This window comes from Magallana gigas, chromosome 2 (assembly GCF_963853765.1).
Source record: "Magallana gigas chromosome 2, xbMagGiga1.1, whole genome shotgun sequence".
NCBI classification, from domain to species: domain Eukaryota; kingdom Metazoa; phylum Mollusca; class Bivalvia; order Ostreida; family Ostreidae; genus Magallana; species Magallana gigas.
The window spans coordinates 25,587,510-25,610,177 of NC_088854.1; the positions used below are offsets into that span (position 1 = coordinate 25,587,510).

The 22,668-nt window shown below is 34.8% G+C and overlaps 3 protein-coding genes across 8 annotated transcripts in view; 1 reads left to right on the forward strand and 2 right to left on the reverse strand.

Moving 5' to 3' along the window:
- Positions 1 to 199: 199 nt before the first annotated feature.
- LOC105334731 (heat shock 70 kDa protein 12B) lies at positions 200 to 8,220 on the reverse strand. Of its 2 annotated transcripts, none has more exons than XM_034445721.2 (5): positions 8,105 to 8,220; positions 4,127 to 4,458; positions 3,746 to 3,964; positions 3,126 to 3,282; positions 200 to 2,543 (listed from the first exon to the last, which is right to left on the reverse strand). In XM_034445721.2, exons 2-5 carry the CDS (start codon positions 4,442 to 4,444, stop codon positions 1,462 to 1,464), a joined length of 1,776 nt encoding a protein of 591 aa, XP_034301612.1. In that variant the 5' UTR covers positions 4,445 to 4,458; positions 8,105 to 8,220; the 3' UTR covers positions 200 to 1,461. The 2 variants fall into 2 exon arrangements, with proteins under 2 accessions (XP_034301612.1, XP_011436590.1); XM_011438288.4 differs by lacking the exon at positions 8,105 to 8,220 and adding an exon at positions 4,626 to 4,746.
- Positions 8,165 to 11,743, forward strand: LOC117681400 (heat shock 70 kDa protein 12A). The gene is made up of 5 exons (XM_034445720.2): positions 8,165 to 8,327; positions 8,426 to 8,870; positions 9,105 to 9,329; positions 9,734 to 9,902; positions 10,459 to 11,743. Exons 1-5 carry the CDS (start codon positions 8,281 to 8,283, stop codon positions 11,517 to 11,519), a joined length of 1,947 nt encoding a protein of 648 aa, XP_034301611.2. The 5' UTR covers positions 8,165 to 8,280; the 3' UTR covers positions 11,520 to 11,743.
- A 4,062-nt stretch (positions 11,744 to 15,805) lies between these two features.
- The window catches only part of LOC105345573 (CAP-Gly domain-containing linker protein 1), a 41,427-nt gene continuing 34,564 nt past the window's right edge, over positions 15,806 to 22,668 (reverse strand). For all 5 annotated transcript variants that reach the window (XM_066075841.1, XM_066075838.1, XM_066075842.1 and 2 more), the window contains 5 exons: positions 19,864 to 19,937; positions 19,563 to 19,661; positions 19,091 to 19,210; positions 18,858 to 18,955; positions 15,806 to 18,615 (listed from right to left, as the gene is read on the reverse strand). In XM_066075841.1, coding sequence (XP_065931913.1) covers positions 17,562 to 18,615; positions 18,858 to 18,955; positions 19,091 to 19,210; positions 19,563 to 19,661; positions 19,864 to 19,937 — 1,445 coding nt within the window. In that variant the 3' untranslated portion in view covers positions 15,806 to 17,561. The remainder of the gene's footprint in view (positions 18,616 to 18,857; positions 18,956 to 19,090; positions 19,211 to 19,562; positions 19,662 to 19,863; positions 19,938 to 22,668) is intronic.

The following is a 22,668-nucleotide window of genomic DNA, read 5'->3' on the forward strand; positions in this document are numbered from 1 at the left end:
AAGATAAGGTGCATGAGAGTAGTTAACACATTTATATATAAAAATTAGTATGCTATGGTGCATAAAAATTAGGGGAAAGACATACAGCAGCGATTAAAAACTACCTCATTAGATGAGAGAATTACTCTGAAAAGATACACACTTAATACATCAACATTATATCTATGATTACTGTAGGGCTAACAATGGTTTTTATGCAGCAAGTAATCATAGTATACATACCATTTAGTAAACTACAGTTGGTTACATGTTGCTTTGGAACTATAACTCAGTCTCTTTGTCCTGTTCTTTAATGTAGTGAACTGTACCAGAAAATGGCAGAAATGAATCCATGCAGGACAAAAAATTACCACTCTTAAACATGATTGCAATAATTAAACTTAAAAGGTGAAATACATCTAATGAACTTGCAATTTCACATTTTCAAATTAAACGTAAAGGTTAAAGCATAATCCCACAATAATTAAATGATAGCAAACAAGAAACTGAATTAACTAAAATAACCTTGGAAAAATGACTATGACTACAAAAACCATACAACCACCAGTAGTTTGACTACTTTGAAGTAGAAGAAAATTTGTTATTAAGACAATGATCTCTAAACTGACTTGAAGCTGAGCTTGAAGCATAAACATAGCCATCCAAAATTGCTATAAATTAAACACAGTCACATAGTAACAGGGGAGGGGGAGGCTCAAGGGTCAGTGGCCCCTCCACTATATAAAAAACAATGTACATGTTCTTATATTCACTATGGACTAGTAAGCATTCAAGCCAATTGGCTCCTCCACCTTTTGTCTAATTCCTCCACTTTTTGTCTGACTCCTCCACTTCAAAAAACAAAGTCACATGTCAGAAACAGCAAGATAGCAATTAGGAAAGTAACAAAATGAATTCTGCTTAAAGTAAAGAAATTTGAATCGTTATGTTCAAGATATGATGAAATAATATCTTACGCCATTTGCAAATGAACTTTGACTAGTTCAAAGTGTCAAACTGTATATTTAATATAGGCCTGTCTATATTATTTTCAGTCATAAAGTCAGCAACACTTCCTCCTGCTTGCTGTGCCTGCATAATCAGTACTTATTTCACTTGATGCCAGCATCAATTTTAACTTCCTTTGTTAAGAGATAGTTAAACTAACTGAAGACCAACTGACTTGTTGAAAAAGCTCTTAGACTGAAATACACATTTCCTTTACACTTCTATAAAATACATAATGTATATAGGATATTATACAATGTAACGAGAAACACACTCAAAATCTAATCAATCACAATCTCAATTCATTCACATTCATGAACTTCATATTATTTTCTTACACAAAAGCCAATCTTACAATCAAGATTGTAAGATGATTGAAGTTGGTATTATCATATATTATCCTATTAAAAGCATGGAATATTAAAAAGGTGCAAGCTTTAGCTGCTTCATACTAATGCATTTACAATAAAATAATCAGTTTCCATTTTGAACCACATTGTTACTCAGTAGATCAAAGGAAACTTCACATTGCTGATTGGTGTATATATCACGAGCTTGCACTTCCAGTTCAGTGTCTCCGAAAATCATGGTCTCTTCAATTTCCAGGGAACATCCTGTGGATACTCTAGGTAAGGGAACTCGGAGGGTTCCAAGTCTCCTACAGGATTCATCATCCACATACACCGGATCTTCTTCATCCGAAACATAAATAGCACACTCCAAACACTCCTCGTCGGGTTTTAACGCCTGGAAGATCTGCGACCTTCGATAGCCAGGGGTCAACAGTTCACCTTTGGTCACATACTTGAAAAACACATCTCGACATCTAAATTTTGTGCCAATCTGCACCTTTTTGGCTTCAGGGTGTTTGTTTGGGTCGAATTCAGGCCAGCTCTGAATGCCATAAGTGTATCTTGCGACACGGCGTCCAATTGTCTTTGGAACATGACCATAATACACTGCCCCTTTCAACACAGCAAGTCCTGGATCTTCAGGAATTATCACTTTTTTATCTTTAAAATTATCTTTTATTGCTTTTTGGACCAGTTCACATTCTGAAAAACCACCTACCATTAAAATAGTCTCCACTCCCTGTACATTTTTCTCCATAAATACCTCTTTTAAATGTTTCACAATTCCTTCAATAGTAGGTTTGAATAAATCTTTAAATATGTCAACAGACATGTGCAGTTTCATGTTTGCAAAATGAACAGATTCTGCATAACTTGATTCTTTCAAAACATCTGGCACTGACTTTTTCAATTTTTTCTTCACCAAAGATTGCACAGTTAAAGGTATTTTCATGTGAACTTTCCCAGTCTTAACAGTTGCTATGTTCCTTTTCTTGCTCTCAAACTCACGGAATAAATCTAGATAATCTTCCATGAAATTTTGTTTTAAATCTTCCACAAGGTCATTTCCTATGACCTCTCCTAAGAACTTTTCAAACCTGTCATCCACAGATTTTCCTCCCCAGGGGCCCCCGCTGGCTGGCCTCACTTCGTCCAGTGTCCCCTCGCCAGACCTCAGATGTACAGTAATGTCTGCAGTCCCACCTAATAAAACAAACAAATTCTTGCTCAGTAAAACAATCAAATCCTATATTCCCCTCAAAATGATTTATTCTAAGTACTAAAAAGAATTATTATAATTTTTCATTTATTTGTGTGTGCTTCTCTTTGTTATCTTTCATACAATACAAATTCTTCACTAAGATGTCTTGAATTGAAGGAAAAAGACTTAAAAGTTATCTTGAACATTTCACTTCATAATAAAACTATGAAGTCTTGTAAATCAAGAAATATTGCTTCTTGATCAAATTATCCAGATTTAAAAAAACATTTTGATATAAATTTTAGTTGACCTTTGAATCTCACACAATGGTTTCTCATATACCAATAATATATATGTTTAATGTTGGAGTTCCAACACCTGTATGTATTCCATCTGTATATATCAAAATTTTGACGGATAAAACTTTTAACTTGATTCCCATGAGTTCAAGGAAATGTTAATTGTAAAAATGACTGTTAAAACTTAAAAATTAAACCAGATCAGGTCAACTGATAAAAAAGAGTGTTTTCTATACCGGTATATAGATTCTAAATATAGATCAAATTTGGGTTACATGCACCTACCTCCCAGGTCCACTATCATGTACTTGGTGCCCTGTTTGGCGGTCCGGAGGAAGGAGGTGTTACCGGACACATCGACCTCCGTGGGTATGTGTTGGCAGTAGATGGAGGCAGCCTCTGGTTCAAGGGCTATAGACAACTGGTTGGCTTTAATTCCAGCCTGTAGATAAAATTATCTTTGTAGTTATATATTTACTGACATGTAAGGAAACTTACCATGCTTACAAGTCAAATAAAATTTTTTTTTTACTTTCTTGTATTTTTCACATGATTACTGTAAAGGAGGTTCGCGAAGCGTAGTCGTTAAGAGTAATTATTCATCACCACCAACCAGTTCTCATATCTACTTTATTTTGGAGATAATCTTCATCTAAATTGCATTAATAAGTCGCCGCTCGCCACAAATAAAAGTTGATTGACTGTATACTTTGCTTCCCCATTTGCTTAGGGTTTCTGATCTGCTTAACTCCTCTTGACAATGAGTAGAGTGCAAGATCAGACACCCAAGCAAAGATAAAATCACCAAAATATGAAAGAAATGGTAACTTTGGACAGTATAAAAAGAAAACATTCAGAAACAAATTTTACCAGCTGAAATCACAAACAAAAGTCTAAAGGCTTACAGCGATAGCTGCCTCCCTCATGAACTGTTTGGATGGGTCATCCCATATGGCCGGTACAGTCAGGACAAAATGGATGTCATCCAGCAAAATGTCTGGAACAGCCCCCTTCAATTTGTCAAATAGAGTGTCAACCAAGAACTTGATGGAATGGGTGAACACTTTGTGAGCTTCCATTCGTTTTCTTGTCATATCGTCAATGCAGATGTTCCGGTGCAAGTTCTTTCATGAAAAAAATATAATAAATCAGTTAAAAATAACTGTTAATTGGCATGTTATGTATGAAAGCAAATATTTTGTACAAATAAGAAATTATAGTTGCGGCAGAAGAAAATTATATTTCTACTTTCGTTTTAGCACTGTCTAATAGGCCTAATGTGTTACCTTACAGTTGTGCAAAAGCATCTTAAATCTATGAAAATAATAAAAGTCTTTATAGCTATCGTCCCCCTCCTCAGCTATCTCTGCAAAATTCTTCTCTGCGTCATAGCCGAAAGAATTGAAGGTCTCGTCTTCATTTAGAAGAAGGGCAGTGGGAGTTTTCGAGGACATCTGGTTTGAAGAAGGCCATACATTCGTTTGCACCTTCGTCCATTCCGATTTTGAGGAGAAAGCATAACCTGAATAGGTGGTGCCGAAATCGATGGCAGCCACAAATAGTTTGTTACAGGTGGACGGTTTTGGTGAACTTGCGGCAGCCATGTCACTTGCTACATCTACAAAAAAAGAACTTCCTTGTTTATCGTGACCCCCACAAATCCAAAGATGGCACCCATGCTTGGTCTGTCTACCATTTTATGGTAGATCTTCAAGTCAACCTAAATTTTATGTTTTAGTTGTTTCATTCTACATGTATATTGGTGATTATAGGCATTTTACCCACCTGTATATATACTGATTGTCCTCACAACAACACAAATTGATAAAAAATATGCAAGACTCGTCCAAACATGAGAAACAGAGTTATCTACCGTTGTTGGGAGGCGTCACGTGGGATAATCGTCGTGTCAATAACAATATTCTAAATCGATAGGTTTTGTTTTTGTTTTTCCTTTATTTACAAATTCTATATAACTTTGCTATCACTAAAAATTTGTAGATTCTTTACTTAACCCCCCCCCCCCCCCCGATCCGCATTTGGGTTCTTATAAACTTGAAAATACAGGTAATTATGATGCACCGTTTATCAAAAATAAATTTCGAAAAAAAAATTGTATAATTTTTTTTTATATTTAACATTAATGTTGGATATTCTTTGAAACACGTAATGAATGTTTTAAAATATTTGATAGCAATTGGCATACAGTTACTACGATTTTTTTACTGAGAATTCTAAACACAGACACTCTTAATTCTTTAAAAAAAAAAAAAAAAGGAGGGTGTCTATTTAACGGTGTGTGTGTGTGTGTGTATTAGACTGGATCTTTTTCAGTTGCTTTTTTTTTCAAAATAAAAGTGAATAATACTTATTTCTTAATAAAAAAATATTCAGATATTAAACTATGAAAAGTATATTTAAAACTGAATTTGGGTGACATTTTGAAAGCCATAATTATATATATAGAACAGGCACGTAGCATCGTTTTTGAAAGGGGGGGGGCAGACTCATCCAAAAAATCTTGACAAGCCAAAACAAAAAACAAAGAGAAAGAGAAAAAGTTACTTTCCAAAATTCTCAAAGTCCTAATCCGTGGGGGGGGGGGGGGGGGGGGGGGGGGGGGGTAGTATGATACCTTTAACTTCAATTTCACTGATTATTTCCTCATTTTCAAATCAGTTTTTTACATGGTCCCATAAAAGTTGGGGGGGGGGGGGCAACTCCATGTTAATTCAATTTATTGTATGTAAATTTCAGAAAAATCTTTGCTGCGCAAAAAAGTGGAGGGGCCTGCCCCCCCCCATGCTACGTGCCTGTAGAAACTTATTTTAAAAAATATTTTCCAAACTTTACTAATAAATGTTGCTGATGCCAAAAAAATAACAATTAACAAAACATACAAATAAAAAAATTTTCATAATCATTTTGAGCAAAGATCAAGAATCGTGTGGTAAACTTCGTCGAAGTAATAAGTGTCTGAGTGAAAAAAATATATATATGAAAAGTGGAGGTATGGGTAAAACTTTTATCTTTCTTTAACTATTGGTAATTGACAAGTGACATTTCGTAGGTTTATGAAAGAAGGTTCCATGCGTTCAAAAAAGTTGTTCTGTATTCTTCTATCAGGTTTTAATACAAAAAAAAAATAGCATTCTTTCAGCCAGACAAATTGTGTAGGAGGAGTTTCATTGATGGTTACTGAATGCATTCGTATGTAAACAATAGTCTGTTAAAATTTATGCGTAACCTACTAAAATTTGGTTTAACTAAAATAACAAAGTAATAAAATAGCTTCATTTGAATACATCAGACATTAGTTGTTTTAAAAAATAACAATTTGAAACGGATATTTTTAGCGACGTCTGAAGATTCTGTAAACTAGATTTGTTTTCACAATATCTTAATCGTTTTACAGTTTACAATATTTTTTATACAGATGAAAAAAAAATAACAGTTCTAAAATAATCCAAATAGCTTCATCTTGGTTCATGCGCCTGTCTGCCATATCCCATTTTTTTTTTTACTAAAACTAAGGCTTGTCACAATAACCCCTTCTGTATATCGAAACATTTCTAATGGTATTTTCACTGTGAAAATTTAAGTTCACGTATATCATCACACGAACCCCTATTTGGGAGTTTGTAAAATGAAAGATTTTTATTTTCACATAAATCAACACCAGTTTGTCTCAAACGAGAGTATTCAAGAGTAATAACTGCAGGTCTGTAGCTTCCTGTCTAAAAAAAATTCGGATGGACGACCTGGGCCGAAATTTTTCAGACAATGAGCTACAGCTATCGAGAGTAAGAGACTTTCGACAAGATAACCCAAGTTCACTACACGATTCGCTAATCGTAGGTTTTACACCAAAATCCCATTTTCGTATTTTTTTCATTACTTCTTGACTGGGCAAACATTCTACAAAATTGTAAATTACATTAATAAAGTAGATAAAAATTCAATTCTATTAAATATACATGTAGATGTACTGTTTGAGGATGGTAATCACAATTTGATTTTTAACTCTTTATTTCTGAAGAAAACATCTTTGCAAACAACACAACCGATCGACTTTTAGAGGTTAATTATGACAGCGCATATGACTTTAACTTTGATGTCCTTTATATATACTCAGGAAATAAATGTTTTTGTTCAGGTCAGAAATCGGTCGGGGGGGGGGGGGGCAGTTATACTTTTAGCTTCAATTTCAGCAAGGATACTTTTAACTTCAATGTTACTGCTTATTTCCTTATTTTTCCATTCTATTTTTTACATGGTCCCAAAAAGTGTGTGTGTGTGGGGGGGGGGGGGGGAGGGCGGGGCTACTCCATGTTAATTCAATGTTAATTTATGTAAATTTTGCTGCTCAAAAAGGGGGGGGGCAGGTCCCTTAATGCTACGTGCCTGTGATGTAAACTCTAGATTTCAAAATAGTTTGAATTCTGAAAAGTGCTAATTTATGCATACACATTTTAGAAACTGTCCAATGAGTACGTTTCAGTATCATCGGTATAGCTTTGATAAAAGTCAAATGTAAAAGTTTTAATGGCTAGAATGCAACATATAGATAAGTTTTAAAGGGGCATGGTCACGATTTTAATTTGGTCCGTCCAAAATTATTTTACCGATTTTAATTTTAACAATGCTTTAGTGAGACGGTTTTTTTTATATGCAACCAAAATTTGGGTGTCATTCATTGAGTTATAAGTGAGTTATAGAGCTAAAAATTCTTTGCTATGTAAACAAAGCTTTTGTCTACATTTTGAATGTTGAAGTGAAAATTCCAATTCTAGGCCTAAAATGAACGTGTTAAACGTTAGAACCCGTTTATTTATGCTTAAAATGAATGAGAAGATAGACAAATCAGCTTGAAAAAGATTTTATTACTGGTATATTGAATGTACATGTATGTAAACAAAAACAGGACACGAGTCTTGTTTACATGACAAAGAATTGTGAGCTCTGCCTCTTGCTTAAAACTTAACTACTAATTTGATCATAATAGAAATGTATTCCTAAAGCATTGTAAATAATAAAAACAGAAAAATAGAATCTGACCAAAATCGTGACCATGCCCCTTTAACATGCAGATCAGTGCACCTGTTTAAGATGACAGTAAGAAATAACAGAGGACATTCCAATGTTTAATTGGCGCAGAACACCGCCATTGTAACAGTATGATATATATATAAGGATAGAGGTAAACAAAAAATTAGAGCAACATAGAGAAAACGCCCCATTCGAGGAAAAAACCCATTACTCACCTATAGTTAAATTTTAATGCAAGATAACGATTAGGTCATCTTTTTTTTAGTTAGCTACCGTGAGTTCACTTTCGGTATACAGGTGCGCAGCAGGTAAATTTCGCAAATATCTTCATAAAGGTGTAGGCTATTCTACTTTCGTTTTTGATGTCGTCTCGTCATGAATTCTAAGGGTGATGGGTAATAAACCTATGAAACAGCGATTGACAGCCACCAAAAAGAGGTAAGAGAAATAGTATATCCCATCAAAATTAATTAGGTTAATTTCAGCGAACTAAAAGAAAAAAAGAAGAAAAAATGTTTGGCCTGATTTATTTTCAGGATAACTAACAGACTTTCAAAAGCTCCAAACGAATATGCAAATGCGTCAAATTATGAAGCAACGTCCGTTTCAACGAACTCGGACCATGGACTGTATGAAAGACTAGCAGTAGGTGGACATTATGAAGAAATACGAAACCTGAGGATCAGGCAAGACCTATTTGTGGTCGCCTTAGACATCGGGACCTCGTCTTCCGGGTATGCGATCTCTTCTTACGATTCCTACAAGAGGGACCCTCTACAGATCAGTACGTTCAGCTGGAAGTCTAGGACAGACGGGTTCCAGCACTTCAAGACTCTATCCGCCGTCCTGCTGAATCCAAGCGGTGAACTTCACAGCATCGGGTACGACGCCGAATACCACTACATCAACTCCCTACAGGAGGAAGAGCGGCAGCAATGGTTCTATTTCCAGAACTTCAAGATGATGCTCTACAACCACCAGGTTTGATTTTCATATTATTTGTAGAAGGCACTCTAATCAATACATACGTGTACATATAACATGCGGTATCGATTAAAATTCGAACTCATTGCACAAGAAGACCCCACAAAGTAAGATACGAATATGGAAGCAAGCAAATCGGAAAGGAGAGGAATATAAACCTTGCTTGATTCCAGGAAGATCGCTTAAACTGTGTATGGTATGATTGATTAAGACTGTCTTTTATTTCAACAGATATCACGTGATCTTATTCTACATGATGTAAAAGGAAAGCCCCAAAAAGCTCTTAAAATCTTTGCCTTCATCATACAAGGATTGAGAAAGGATTTTACCACTCGGCTGGCGGAACAGATCACTCTTGGAGAAGGCGCCGTGGATGAAGACATACACTGGGTGATCACAGTGCCTGCAATATGGGACGAGAAAGCCAAGCAGTTTATGAGAGAAGCAGCTAGACAAGTCAGTCTGTCTGATACTTATAACTAACACTGCAAGTACTTGTACTTGTTCATGTATTTCTTAAAAACGACATTCCTCAAAACGAGAGATCATTTTTTTCACTGACTTTAAAAATTAATTTTGTTTTGCAAGCAGTCTTTTTGTTTGCTTTACTTTTCTATCTGGAGCGTTATTGTAATTCGGTCATATATTTCATTCCTTTTCATAGAGATATCCGAGTTATTGGTTGCTATACAAGTACGCAGTGTAGTAATTGGTCAAGAGACTGACAGAAAGGAAGTGAAATAGATGGATATAGTATTTGATCAATGAAATACTAGACAAATCAAATGTTAGCTTAAATGATACAAATGATATTTAATTTCCCTGTTCAAATTGTTGCAAGAATTTCACTTAATTTTTAGGCGGGAATATTGAACGACAGATTATCGATAGCTTTGGAACCGGAAGCTGCTGCTCTGTACTGTCGCTTTCTTCCGGTAGAGAAACTGACAGGGTCTAGCCAAGACGAGGAAATTTCTCAACTTAAGACGTTCTCTCCAGGCGCACAGTACCTAATAGTTGACCTAGGGGGTAAATTACATTTTTATAAAAACCTCTTCTTCTTGAGGCACACAGAATCGGAGATGAAATTTTCTAAAGGTGGCATCGGACACTCCCATATTGTGACGTACCTCCTATCCTAATACACATTTAAGTATTTTTAATTTTTTTCTTCCTCAGTATTTTTTTTCTAACAGCGTAGTGCAATTGGGTAGAGCATTCACTTTGAATCTGTAAGTCATGAGTTCGAATACCGCTGTGGCTTTTTATTATTTTCACCTTTCCATAAAAATTTAAAGACATATTTTTGAGTCAAATATTGTAAAATTTGAAAATAGTGTTTGATTATAACGTACTTTCATCCCCATTAATATCGACGGGTGTCCTTTACCATCTTAACATTAGCTGCAGGTCTGTAGCTCCCGGTCTGAAAAAATTCGGACTGACGACCAGGTCGTCTATCTAAAAAAATTTCAGACCGGGAGCTACAGACCTGCAGCTATCTCAACATGTGCTGTTCTGTTTGCATGTCATTTTTTAAAAAATACAAACATATGGCTGCACATGATAAATTGTCATCCTATAGGTGGGACAGTAGACATCACGGCCCACGAGATACTCCCTAATGGAGCTCTCAAAGAAATCGTTGCAGCTTCTGGTGGAAACTGGGGTTCCTTAGTCATAAACGACGAATTCATCAATCTTATAGAGGATCTCACAGAGACTGATATCATGAAGTTCATCAAGGAAAACCACCCCGACGATTTTCTTACATTTATGTCGGTTTTTGAGAATAAAAAGAGGGTTTTCTCTAAGGACGATGATAGGGTTATTCTTCATGTTCCTCAGTCCATTCGTGATATCATGTGTGAGAGGCTTGGCAAATCAGTAGAAGACCACATCGAAGAAATAGACAGAGCACAGGAAGTGAAATTTCAGCGCGACAAAATGTATATTTACAACGAAGCTTTCACGAAACTGCTGAGTGGCACCATTGAAAAAATTGTCTTACACGTGACAGCGGTCATAGTGTCGAACAAACTCAAGGTGGATAGCATCGTTCTTGTAGGTGGGTTTGCTGAGTGTGATCTTTTGAAGTCGACATTTAGGACTTCATTTCCGGACACCAGAATACTTGTTCCGGAAGATCCGGTCCTTGCAGTTCTGAAGGGTGCCGTGCTTTGTGGCAGAAATCCTCAAATTCTGCAGACGAGAGTCTGTCGCTATACATACGGCATATGCACTACTGTCGATTTTGATGAAAAATATTATACTCCAGACAAAAAGATACACATTGGCGGGAACACGCTCGCAAGGGACATTTTCAACATACACATTAAAGCCAACGAAACAGTCCATATCGGACAAAAGGGTACGCCAAAGAAATATTATTTAAACAGAGATGATCAAGATCAGCTAGATTTAGAAATCTACGCATCAACTAAAACAAAGCCCAAGTATACAACCGAGGACGGGGTATTTTACTTGGGGATTTTAGTAATTAAAATTCCACAGATGGCGGCCGTCTGCAATAAGTCTCGGTACTTTTCGGTCAGCTTTTTGTTAGACGGCACTGAGATGGAGGTGGAGGCGGTGGACTCGGCGACCAACGAAACGACAGGCGTCAAGTTCGACTTCATTGGATGAACAAGAATGAACGAAAAAACTGTCTCCTAGCACTAGCTCTTACATATACTCAACGCTCAACGTATACTCAACGACGCTCTTGGCTTCTGGTTAGTGTTAATCAGAGAAGAACAAATTAAGTATTCATTCCTTTTTCTTCAGTAAAAAAGCATTATGTATATTTGCCTTTTCAGCAAAATCCATGAAAAAGATTTCCTTTAGAATAACAATAAATATAACGCTTTTACGGTTGGTTATTAGGAATATGATGATTTCGTTCTTGTTTTAAAAAATGCAATTTGCGTCGGCGATTATAAAACTTTTTAAAGTGATAATTATTATTATTATTTTTAAATACATAATATTTACAAGAGATGTGTGAAATGCGAGATCGATAGATCGAGGTAAGCTCACTTGAAAAAAGCCAAGATTAAAGCTGAATTTCTATGTAGATGACAATAATACGGCAATGTGTTTTTTTTAATTCATTTATGCAGCAAGTGCGAATTTTGATTGCTTCCTTTAATAAAATATATTTATATTTACAATGTAATTGTAATATATGTAATTAAAATTTTACAAAAAAACATCAAATACTGTATATTTTGAATTATTTCTTCTGAATTACTAGTATCAATGCACATATTTTGTTTAATAAACTATATTTTTAAAAAAATCTACTTCTATAAGTAAATTCACTACTCTGAGGAATAGTTGTCTATATTTTGGATTTATATTTATAAATCGATTGTAACCATACGAACATTTGTATATAATTAAAAGAAAAATTAAATTAGCACCATCATAAATTCCAAAAGCCTGACAAGTATTCTTTATATTGACATTTTAATTAAAATTTTCAAATCGTATTGTATTATTATCAATAATTGTTTTTACATATGAAAATAATAATAATCAAAACTTTACCAGTTAGAAACATAGGTAATCATAGATTACTAAGCTCACCGAGACGGAGCATCACCCTTATGAGACATCACCTTCATAAGACCACCTTTATCATTTTATATGAAAATCATACTTTATGATCTTGGATATTCATGGATTCTGTTTTGACAAAATATCGTATATCATCTGATAAATTTTTTATGATAATCATATGTTAATATGTTAATCAATACAATGATATAAAATTAAATATTGCATCATGTCATATTTCTAATATAATATATATCATATAATAAATAAAATACCGTAATAAACAATAATGAGATTTGATATTGTAACGTATGATATGACATTGTATTTTGTTATACTTTCATGTTAAATACTGAAATCTGATTGGTTAAGATGCAGTTAATAATATTTACTATTACCCTCAGCGTTAGCAACGCACTTGGCAACGGGTAACATTAAAAAATGTTACATGCGCGAAAATTATGCGCGTACGGTTCGCTGTAGAATTCACGTTATTCCTATAAATTCCTATTCCTATAAGCAGTAAAATTTTCTTACAAATTTTAAAAAAGACATTCAGTATAACAAAATAAATAGTGCCTGTTTGGGAGGATAACAGTTGAAATTGACACCCCGAGAAAACCATTGTCAACCTCCGCTTCGCGTCGGTTGACAATGGTTTTCTCGGGGTGTCAATTTCAACTGTTACCCTCCCAAACAGGCACTATTTATATAATATTACAATATCATATAATACAATTTCATGTGATATAATTCTATATTACTGAAACCAATATCATATTATACAATATTGTATGATACAATATTATAGAATATACAATATTGTATCATAGGATACAATATAATATTTTGCAATATCTTATGTAATTGTATCATGTGATAAAATAATAAATTAAAAATACAATATAATATTATACAATATTGTATCACAATATACAATACTATACATAACAATATCATGATACATAATCATATCATAAAATATCAAAAAAATTGATACAATATCATATCGTATCGTATAACTTTTTATAATATAACATATGATATCATATTGTATCATATCAAACAATATTGTTTCATATCATACAATTCTTTATCATAGGAATCATGTTATATCATTTATCAACAAACACATCTATCTATCGAGCTGGATTGAGTGAGGTAGGAGATTTCTTTAGCATCCTTGATAATGGAGATCAGGCTCTGCTTCTGAAGCAACCTCTGCATTTAATTTATAATAAAGTTAAATCAACTATGCAAGCTATCATCTATAAAACATGTGACCTGTTCCAAAAAACTAAACCTCATCCAGCATCCGAAACCTATGGCTCAGATTCAGCATTCAAGCCCATCAGGTGCATTTGTATCATAAGACGCATCATCCATGCAATTTTGGTGAAGTTTGGACCAGTAATAACTAAGATATCATCATCAGAGGGCACTAGCAATTAAAACCTTAACTTCCTCCAGCATCCGCAACCTATGGCTCAGATTCAGCATCCATGCCTGTCAGGTGCATCTGTATCATAAGACACACCATCCATTCAAGTTTGGTGAAGTTAGGACCAGTAATAACTAAGATTTATTTTTTAGCATCCTTGATAATGGAGATCAAGCTCTGCATCTGAAGCTACCTCTGCGATTCATTCATATTACAGTTAAATCAACTATGCAAGTTTGAAATAGTACTATCATCTATTAAACATGTGACCTGTTCCTAAAAACTTAACTTTATCCAGCATCCGAAACCAGACTATGCATTCAAGCCTGTCAGGTGCATCAGTATCATAAGACACACCATCCATTGAAGTCTGGTGAAGTAAGGACAAGTAATAACTAAGATATCATCATCAGAGGGCACCTGTTTCAAAAACTGTATCTAACCAGCTCTTAAAACCTTAACCTCCTCCAGCATCCGAAACCTATTGCTCAGATTCAGCATTCAAGCTTGTCAGGTGCATCAGTATCATAAGACGCACCATCCATACAAGTTTGGTGAAGTTAGGACCAGTAGTAACTAAGATATAATCATCAGAGGGCACCTGCAACAAAAACTTAACCAGCTCTAAAAACCTTAACCTCTTCCAGCATCCGAAACCTATTGCTCAGATTCAGCATTCAAGCTTGTCAGGTGCATCAGTATCATAAGACGCACCATCCATACAAGTTTGGTGAAGTTAGGACCAGTAGTAACTAAGATTAATCATCAGAGGGCACCTGCAACAAAAACTTTAACCAGCTCTAAAAACCTTAACCTCTTCCAGCATCCGAAACCTATTGCTCAGATTCAGCATTCAAGCTTGTCAGGTGCATCAGTATCATAAGATGCATCATCCATGCAAGTTTGGTGAAGATAGGACAAGTAATAGCTTAGATACAGGACCTGCAACAAAAACTTTAACCAGGTCCGGACGCCGACGCCGACGCCACCGCCGACGCCGAGGGTATAGCATAAGCTCTCCTTGACTTCGTCTCGGCGAGCTAAAAATGCGTCGATTGATAATTGAAATAATATTTTTACGCCCAAGACATGTTGCCTATCATCCATGATCGGATATATGTAGTAGAATACCAATTTAACAAAAATTATACAATTCACCGAGTTGTATTTGTTATCAAAATTTTTTAGCAATTAAATATCATTCTGCATGTAATTCCAAAATGGTTAACATGTATGGTTCTTATATTCAAAAGATTTTTGCCTGATTAAATATTCATGAAAGCTATAATCTAATTAAAATTAGACTTGTAAAACCGCTTCGGTAGCGTTTCGTAGAGGATCTCGAGGTTTTTACGGGTCTAATTTTAATTGATTGGAAAGCTAAGGGCGACAAAAGCATGATTTTTAAAAGCCAATACAGAAATTCTCCTCCACAAGAATAAACAGAGAAGCTGTTGAACCGAAATTGAATTTTAAATGGAAATTCCTTTATCGCAAATACCAACTTTGAAAAAGAAAGCGCATAATTTGCTACAGACTGCGCCGTGTTGCAGCCAATTTTCGAGCAGTTTTCCTTCCACGAAACATTTGGCGTAAGCTTGAATTAAATTATGCTTTCATTAAAAAAAATGTTTTTTTTTTTTTTTAATTTTTGAAATAATCATTTTTTTAAAGTTGTCTCTTTATTCAAACTGCGTACAACTATAAGTAGAAATCTATTATAATAATGTAACATGTCACTATCAAAGAGATTCAATAAGGAGGCTCGACCATTAATACATGCACATGTAGTTGTTTTCCGTATATAAAGGATAGTTAATATTCCTCAAAATTCCTCTTTTTTTCAATAACGATTTTCGTGAAGAGAGTTCTTCCCATTATTCAATTTTGGAGCGAGACATAACAAAACAGATAAAGGATAACGCCCAAGTCTTGTAATAAGCACTTTTATCAATAAGATCTGATGGCAGAAGTCATCTGAACACATATTTACTTGCTTTTACAACATAAATAAATAATTACATGGAATGATTCAACTTTGTACACAGACATTTCACAATATCAACATGATTTTTCTGTGATCTTCATTTTATTGCGTCTATGACTGATTTCTGCAATATTATGTTTGCCTTCGACAAATATATGCCAGTTTTGAAAAGAACTTCAAGAATTCGATGAATAATTACATAATATGCTAATATATTAATGTTCTGGAAAATAACCACATCCTAAAGAACTATTGTGATATGACAGCCAAATATTAAGTACAGAAAGTTAAATACAATGGGATGATTATCGTTACAAAACCTTAGAAACCTTATTCTCCAGCAGAAATTATGAATACAGCTTACATCTTAAATGAACAATGGTGGTGTTCAGCAATTACAGTCAACCTGAGGCATTCAATAAAGATCATGTAGTATGTTTCCCAGTACTGAAACACTGTATGGACATTCAATAGTATTGCAAACGGTGAACCGAAGTAAAGCTCAAGTAAAAGTTGAACTGAGCAAATTTGAAATTCAAAAAAAAAGCTAAAGTGAATGTCTTTAAGTGAGACCGAAGTAAATGTCAACTTCAAGTGAATTTCGGATGAATGTTAAGAACAGGAAAATGTTTAAAATCAATGTAAATGTTACTTCAAGTGCCTAGGAAGCTCAAGTATATGTTAACTTCAACTAAAGCTCAAATACATGTACTAGTATATGTTAACTTCAAGTGAAAATCAATTCCATGAAACTCAACTTAATGTTGATATTGTGACATATCATTCAACATATAATTCAACCAATGACAAATACAAATATGAAGTCACATAAATATGGCATGAATTTAGGGCAGTTAACTATTAAACTAGCCAAGAAAACCAGTTTAGTCTAAATCACAAAAGTACATGTACAACATTCAAGAAATATATACACAGCTTGAAGTATGGCCAAAACAAACCCTATAAATATTTATACAAAGTGATTGAAAGATACTCAATCAGCAGTAAAAGCTGTATTTTATGATGGAATCAAATCCTGAGATTTTATACAATGCAAGTGATATAAAGCACGTTATAAACACATTACATACAACTTTATACAGTAAAAGGTAAATAGTTTAAATTAAGTGAAAACAACTTGTGAACAACTAAAGATATGTAGTAATGTTGTTCTCTGAGATCAAAACATGTCCTGGATTTCATCATTTTTCTCTTGAATTAAAATCTGTATCAAAATGTTTGGAGTTATCTTTCTTTGCTTTTATTTGGTGAATCGGCTATGTCTTGTTTAATTCATACTCTGTGTTAAATATCTGGCACAAATATAATACTCTATTTAATCTATATTCTATATCACAGAATCAAATGATTTAAAATCAAGAATCATATAAATCTATTACATTATGTCACCCATTTACAACTACTGTATGTGATACAAGCATTGTTAAATAAATTTTGAGTGATGTCAGAATCAGTTTTACTTTGCACATCAGAGGTAGTTCGTAAAAAAATTTCAGATTGGTGGTTGTGATGAAGTGGCAATTTTGACTAGAACTTGCTTATGATAGCTTAAATCAATACTTAATTACCACAACCTAAAGATAATAAATTGAGAGAAAAATAAAGGAAGGATATCATATAATTAAAGAACTGTAAATTTTCATTGAAAGTAATGCCTAACAGAATGAATCCACTAAGTTTAGACGGTTGATTCTTTCCGAGTGTCTGAAGGACTGGTGGTAGTGACTAGAGAATCCTCGGTACCCCCGAAGCCTGAACTGGTTTCACTCTCTTCCTCGGTCAAGTCTTTGATGTTGGTGAGAGTATTGTTGTCCACCCTGCCGTCGGTCAGAGTGGAACTGTCCAGCACAGAGTCACTGGTCTGGCTTGTTTGACTTGAGTTCATGGATTTAATGGAGTCCAGTTTCTCATAGTCCCAAATTAAGCTCCCGGTTCCGGAAGTCACTTCAGAGGGGCAGTAGGACTCAGTAGAATGAGACAGGTCAGAAGTGTCCTCCTTGGTTTCAACGTTTGTCTCCACATGTAGACTCTCCCCTTCAAACTCTTCCAGATCCACACTTGCTTGTTCCTGACGGTCAGGGGACAGAGAGTTATTCACTGATGCCAGTTCAGGCTTTGATTCAGAGGTACCTTTGCTGTTCTGTTCCTCCCCCTTTGTTATTTTGGTAACATTCTCTGGTGTTGTAGGTCCAGGGGGGCCATGAGGTGCCTCGAACACCTCAGCATCATTACAAGACTGGTAGAGGCGAGCTCCGTCCTCACTGAGTTTGTCCACTGGCACCTCCTCACAAGAATGCGCCATTCTGTCTGTCTCAGAATGAGTATGCAGACCACGAGTCGGCGAGCACGAGTCTGAGTACGTCTTCACCCTGTGCCTCGGGCTTCCAGTGGGAGAGGTCCTCTCCTTCTCCAGCAGGAAATTCGCAGACCGCCTCTTCATTTTCTTTTCAGCAGAGTTTTCCACCGAAGACAGTGATCTCCTGTACACGTGGCTAGCTGGAGATTTTTCCAGATCACCGAATGCAGGTGATTTGGATTTCCGCCTCATGGCAGGGGAACTGTTTTCACTGTGACAAGGGGAGCTTCCCAGTTTCGACAAATTCTCCATGGACCCCGGATCAGCCAAGTTCACTTTGTAGATTAGCTCCTCGAAATCCATTGACAGTCGTTTATTGGCCTTACTCTCCTTGTCACATTTCCTCATCAGCATCTGGCATTTGTCATGAAGTTGCCTGTACAATCAAAAGTGAAAACAATAATAAGATGTAATTCCATTACAAATAACTATATTGAATACAATGGAATGTTTTGCACTTTAATCTGTCATTATGATGATAGAACTGCATGAGTATTTTTACATTGTTTTCCTTGAATTTGCCAAAGCTTCTGCAATTCATAAGGAGATATTTCAACCATTGGTGCATTCAGTATCACCATGTACAAGCTTTCTTTTATACTGTAAAATAGACCTTACTTTTCATGATCAGTCTTCATGCTGATGATGGCCTCCAAGTTCTCTATCTTCTGCTGCTGAGCAATGATTTTCTCTTTAGCATTTATGAGCTCCCCTGCCTGTAAAACATTTCAAGAATGGTAAAAACGTTTTACATATCATCAGACATTAGAATTTAACATTCTATCACTGAAAAACATAGAATGCATATTGGTAATCAAAAGTCAAAAATTGAACAATTCTGACAAACCAACCTGTTTTTCCAGTTCCACGTTTCTGTTTTTCAGTTTCTGTATTTCCTCATTCCTGATTTCTATGACCAGTTTCAAGCTTTCTATTTCTTGTGGTAGGTTTCTGTAAGGTGCTAAGGCCATCTGTTTAAAAAAAAAATCATAACAATGAATATAGATTTAATTGTTCGACACATACCGGTACCTCTCATACCCCCAACTCAGATAAAATTACAGACTTTTAAAGGCTTTTATTACCATTTAGATGACTTTTGAAGTGAAATATTTAGTCAGACAAAATAGGTATTTGTATACAACGTAACCATTTATGTTTACTCACTTACAGGACATCAAACTACAGGTAGTTCAACACTGATCCTATTTCATTCTGAGGTGTGTTATAACGTACTAATTCATTTTAAATGATAAAGAAAATACAGTACTTGAATAAAAGAGTACTGTACAGAAGTGAGCCCTACTGATACCACAGGGGTACCTGAACTTTGACGTCCGAGTCTCGTAGCAGAGCCTCTTCACTGGAGCGAGCCCTGGTTCTCAGGTCATCGCATTCACTACGCAGGGTCTCCACTTTGTCCTGAATGTCACAATAAGTACATGTAGTACACATACATACATTGTAAAAGGAATTCACATAAATTACAAACACAGTGAGATGATTGTAATTTCAATGATTAAAAGGAAAAAAGCACTATCTTCCGTGAATGAGATGCAATTTAAAAATCAGGAACTGTAATAATTTTCTCTGTGTTAGAATTACACCACTGATCGACACTTACAGAGAGCCCCATTTTGATGTTCTCAAATCTGTGTGTTATTTCTTCAAGCTTGTCTCTGTGTTGCTTGTGAAGTTCTGAAAAAAAAACACACACTTTTTTTTACTAGCAAATGTACATGAAAAAGTCATATTAAAATTATTCACTGAATAGGATATTGGATAAACTTTAATCATATCAGCTATGCATTCACTTTTTAAATTTTTTTTTTATTTTTTATTTTGCACGTGTTAATTAATCAATGTTGATCTGTTATTTGCCTAACCTACGAGTTCACTAAATATTGCAATAGTCAACTCTTTCTGCGTACAACTTAGGGCCTCCATGCAAATAGCCATTATTTGTCTCAATAGCAATGTATTACTTTTAAATTTACACAGTTTGTTAATTAAATACAATGGAAATGTTATGACTCCTTAAATGATTGACATTAGGGGATTCTAAATAGAGTAATAATGATCGTAATTGGCTGCCTACACCAAAGGAATTAAGCCAGTGCCTGATTTATATGCAGACATTATCAGCAACCAATAACCCAAAGTTAATGTCACAGATATAATGTATACACACAATGTATACTTTGGATCAATAGCCACTGCTCAAAAACAGGTTGGCAAACTCTTTCAGTGACATGAAAACTGTAAGACTCTTTTCATAAATGATTTTATGGGATAATCAATGCCTTTCACTTCATGGTGAATTTCCACGTGAATACACATTTGGGATATTAAGTATGAGCAATGCTCTATCAATTGGAAAGAAACTTTTAAATATCTTAAAAAACAGACGCTATTAAAAAGACATTAAAATTCTAAATGTATCGGTAAACAACCTCATATGAAAAGTCATAAAACTGAAAATCTATTGAAAGTTGTATTATTAATGACATTGCAACTTTCAATACACATTTTTTTTTAAAGCAAAATTAAAATAAATGAAGCATTTATTTTAAAATTGTCAAATAATAAGTCAACAGGATCTTGAAAAAATAATTCAATTTTGAAAACACTTTGAAGTGAAAATAAAGATTATAAACTGCAGTAGGAATTATTATGGTAATATGGTACCAGTCTAGCATTAGTATACCAACCTTTCATTGCACCTATTATGGTAGAAAAGCGCTTTTTCTTCCCATTTGGTGGAATTTTATTTTCCACATTGACAACAGAATTCTTATTTTCCATGGTTTAAAAAAGAATTCCCAAATCCAAAATAAAAAGATTTCTTTTTCTCTCCTGTGTATTTTAGTTCATGTTTAAATGTCTTTATCAAAGTTTGACTGGGAAAAACCAATTGAATAGTACATAAACTTGCCACTCATCAATAAATATTTCTGAATGTCTACAAAGGGGTGTCAATATTTCCTCCAAACAATCCACTCTTTTAAAGAGTAATCATACACTCTAAGGAGAAGAGGGGTACGTTCTGTGATCTGCTGACTTGGCATGGAAATATCTCCTTATGAAAATATTCTCGGACAGTTCATTTATCTCAGATTTATACTTCCATTCACCACTGCTTGTCAAGTCCCTTAGTCCTCAAACTAGTAAAGTGTCCGGCCATCCAAGAAAATCTTTATTTCAGTGTGATTAAGTTGTAAAAGTCTTGGCCGTTCAAGTTACTACCCCCATGTAGAGCTCTTTCGTGGGATTCAACACACCCATAGAATCGTATCGCGTAATCAGTGTGTAGTCTTAAAAGGTAGATAAAGCCATGTCTGGTCTGATGTTGTCTTACAAGTCATCAATCTTTACAATCACAATGCTGTAAGTGTTGTTAGCAGCTCCTTAAATGCCCCAGTGGGCGGCTACTTTTTACCCCTTGCCAAATTCTTCTTCAGAAATCTTATTGAACACTTTTGAAAAGAGAGAATTTCATGAATAGATTAAACAGTTTGGGCTTACAGTCTACATATTTACCAGATGATTGCAGGTAAATGAATGAAAGGGACCTTAAATGGTTGCATGATTGGCCATCAAATCTCTGCTGGAATATGTGGCACCGTAAGATGAGATCTTCCCATTTATACACCAAAAAAATATTGATGAATTTCTTTAAAAAATTCTCACATCCTTTTCATTTTCAGTAAGTGTCTTTCTCCACATTTCTAAATTCTATTACAACTTAAAATTTTATTCTCCAAAAAGTCTATCTAGACAGCATAAAGTGCCAGAGAGAAGGTATTTAATGATTATACTTTCTATACATATCCTTGTATATATCTGTGTCTGCAATAGAGAGTCCAATGTCAAGTGCAATGCTATATCAAAGATTTAACACCAACAGAAATAAAATTGCTGGTTGTTAGATCAAGAATCTTGTACGGTTGCCAAAACACACGTTTGACAATCCCTTTGGTTAAGATAGGGTTATCTTTGATTCAAAGAAAAGACAAATAGTTGTCCTTTTCACAGAATGTTGATAGAGACTCCTGCCATTTGGTATCAGAAAATGCCTTGTAAACCTGTACTTGAAAAGACAGTTCACAATAAAGCACAATCATTCAGAAAAATGTCCATAAAAAAAAACCTATCAGCAGAAATTGAAGTTCAATCCAACACACAGACCAGTAAATCAACATCCTTAGAATTCCAAGAATCTCGTTAGAACCCCTGTTTCCTTCTTTTACACCATATTTCACATTAGTCTTGACCTCTGATGCCCATCAACATTTGATACGGCTAACTCTGTGTTCACCTCTATCCACCTGAGGCATTGATCAATATTGATTCCTCTGTGTCAAATTACTGCTACTAATAAAGATGGAGAATCAGGGAATTCTGGTTTTTATAACTCCATTATACAGAA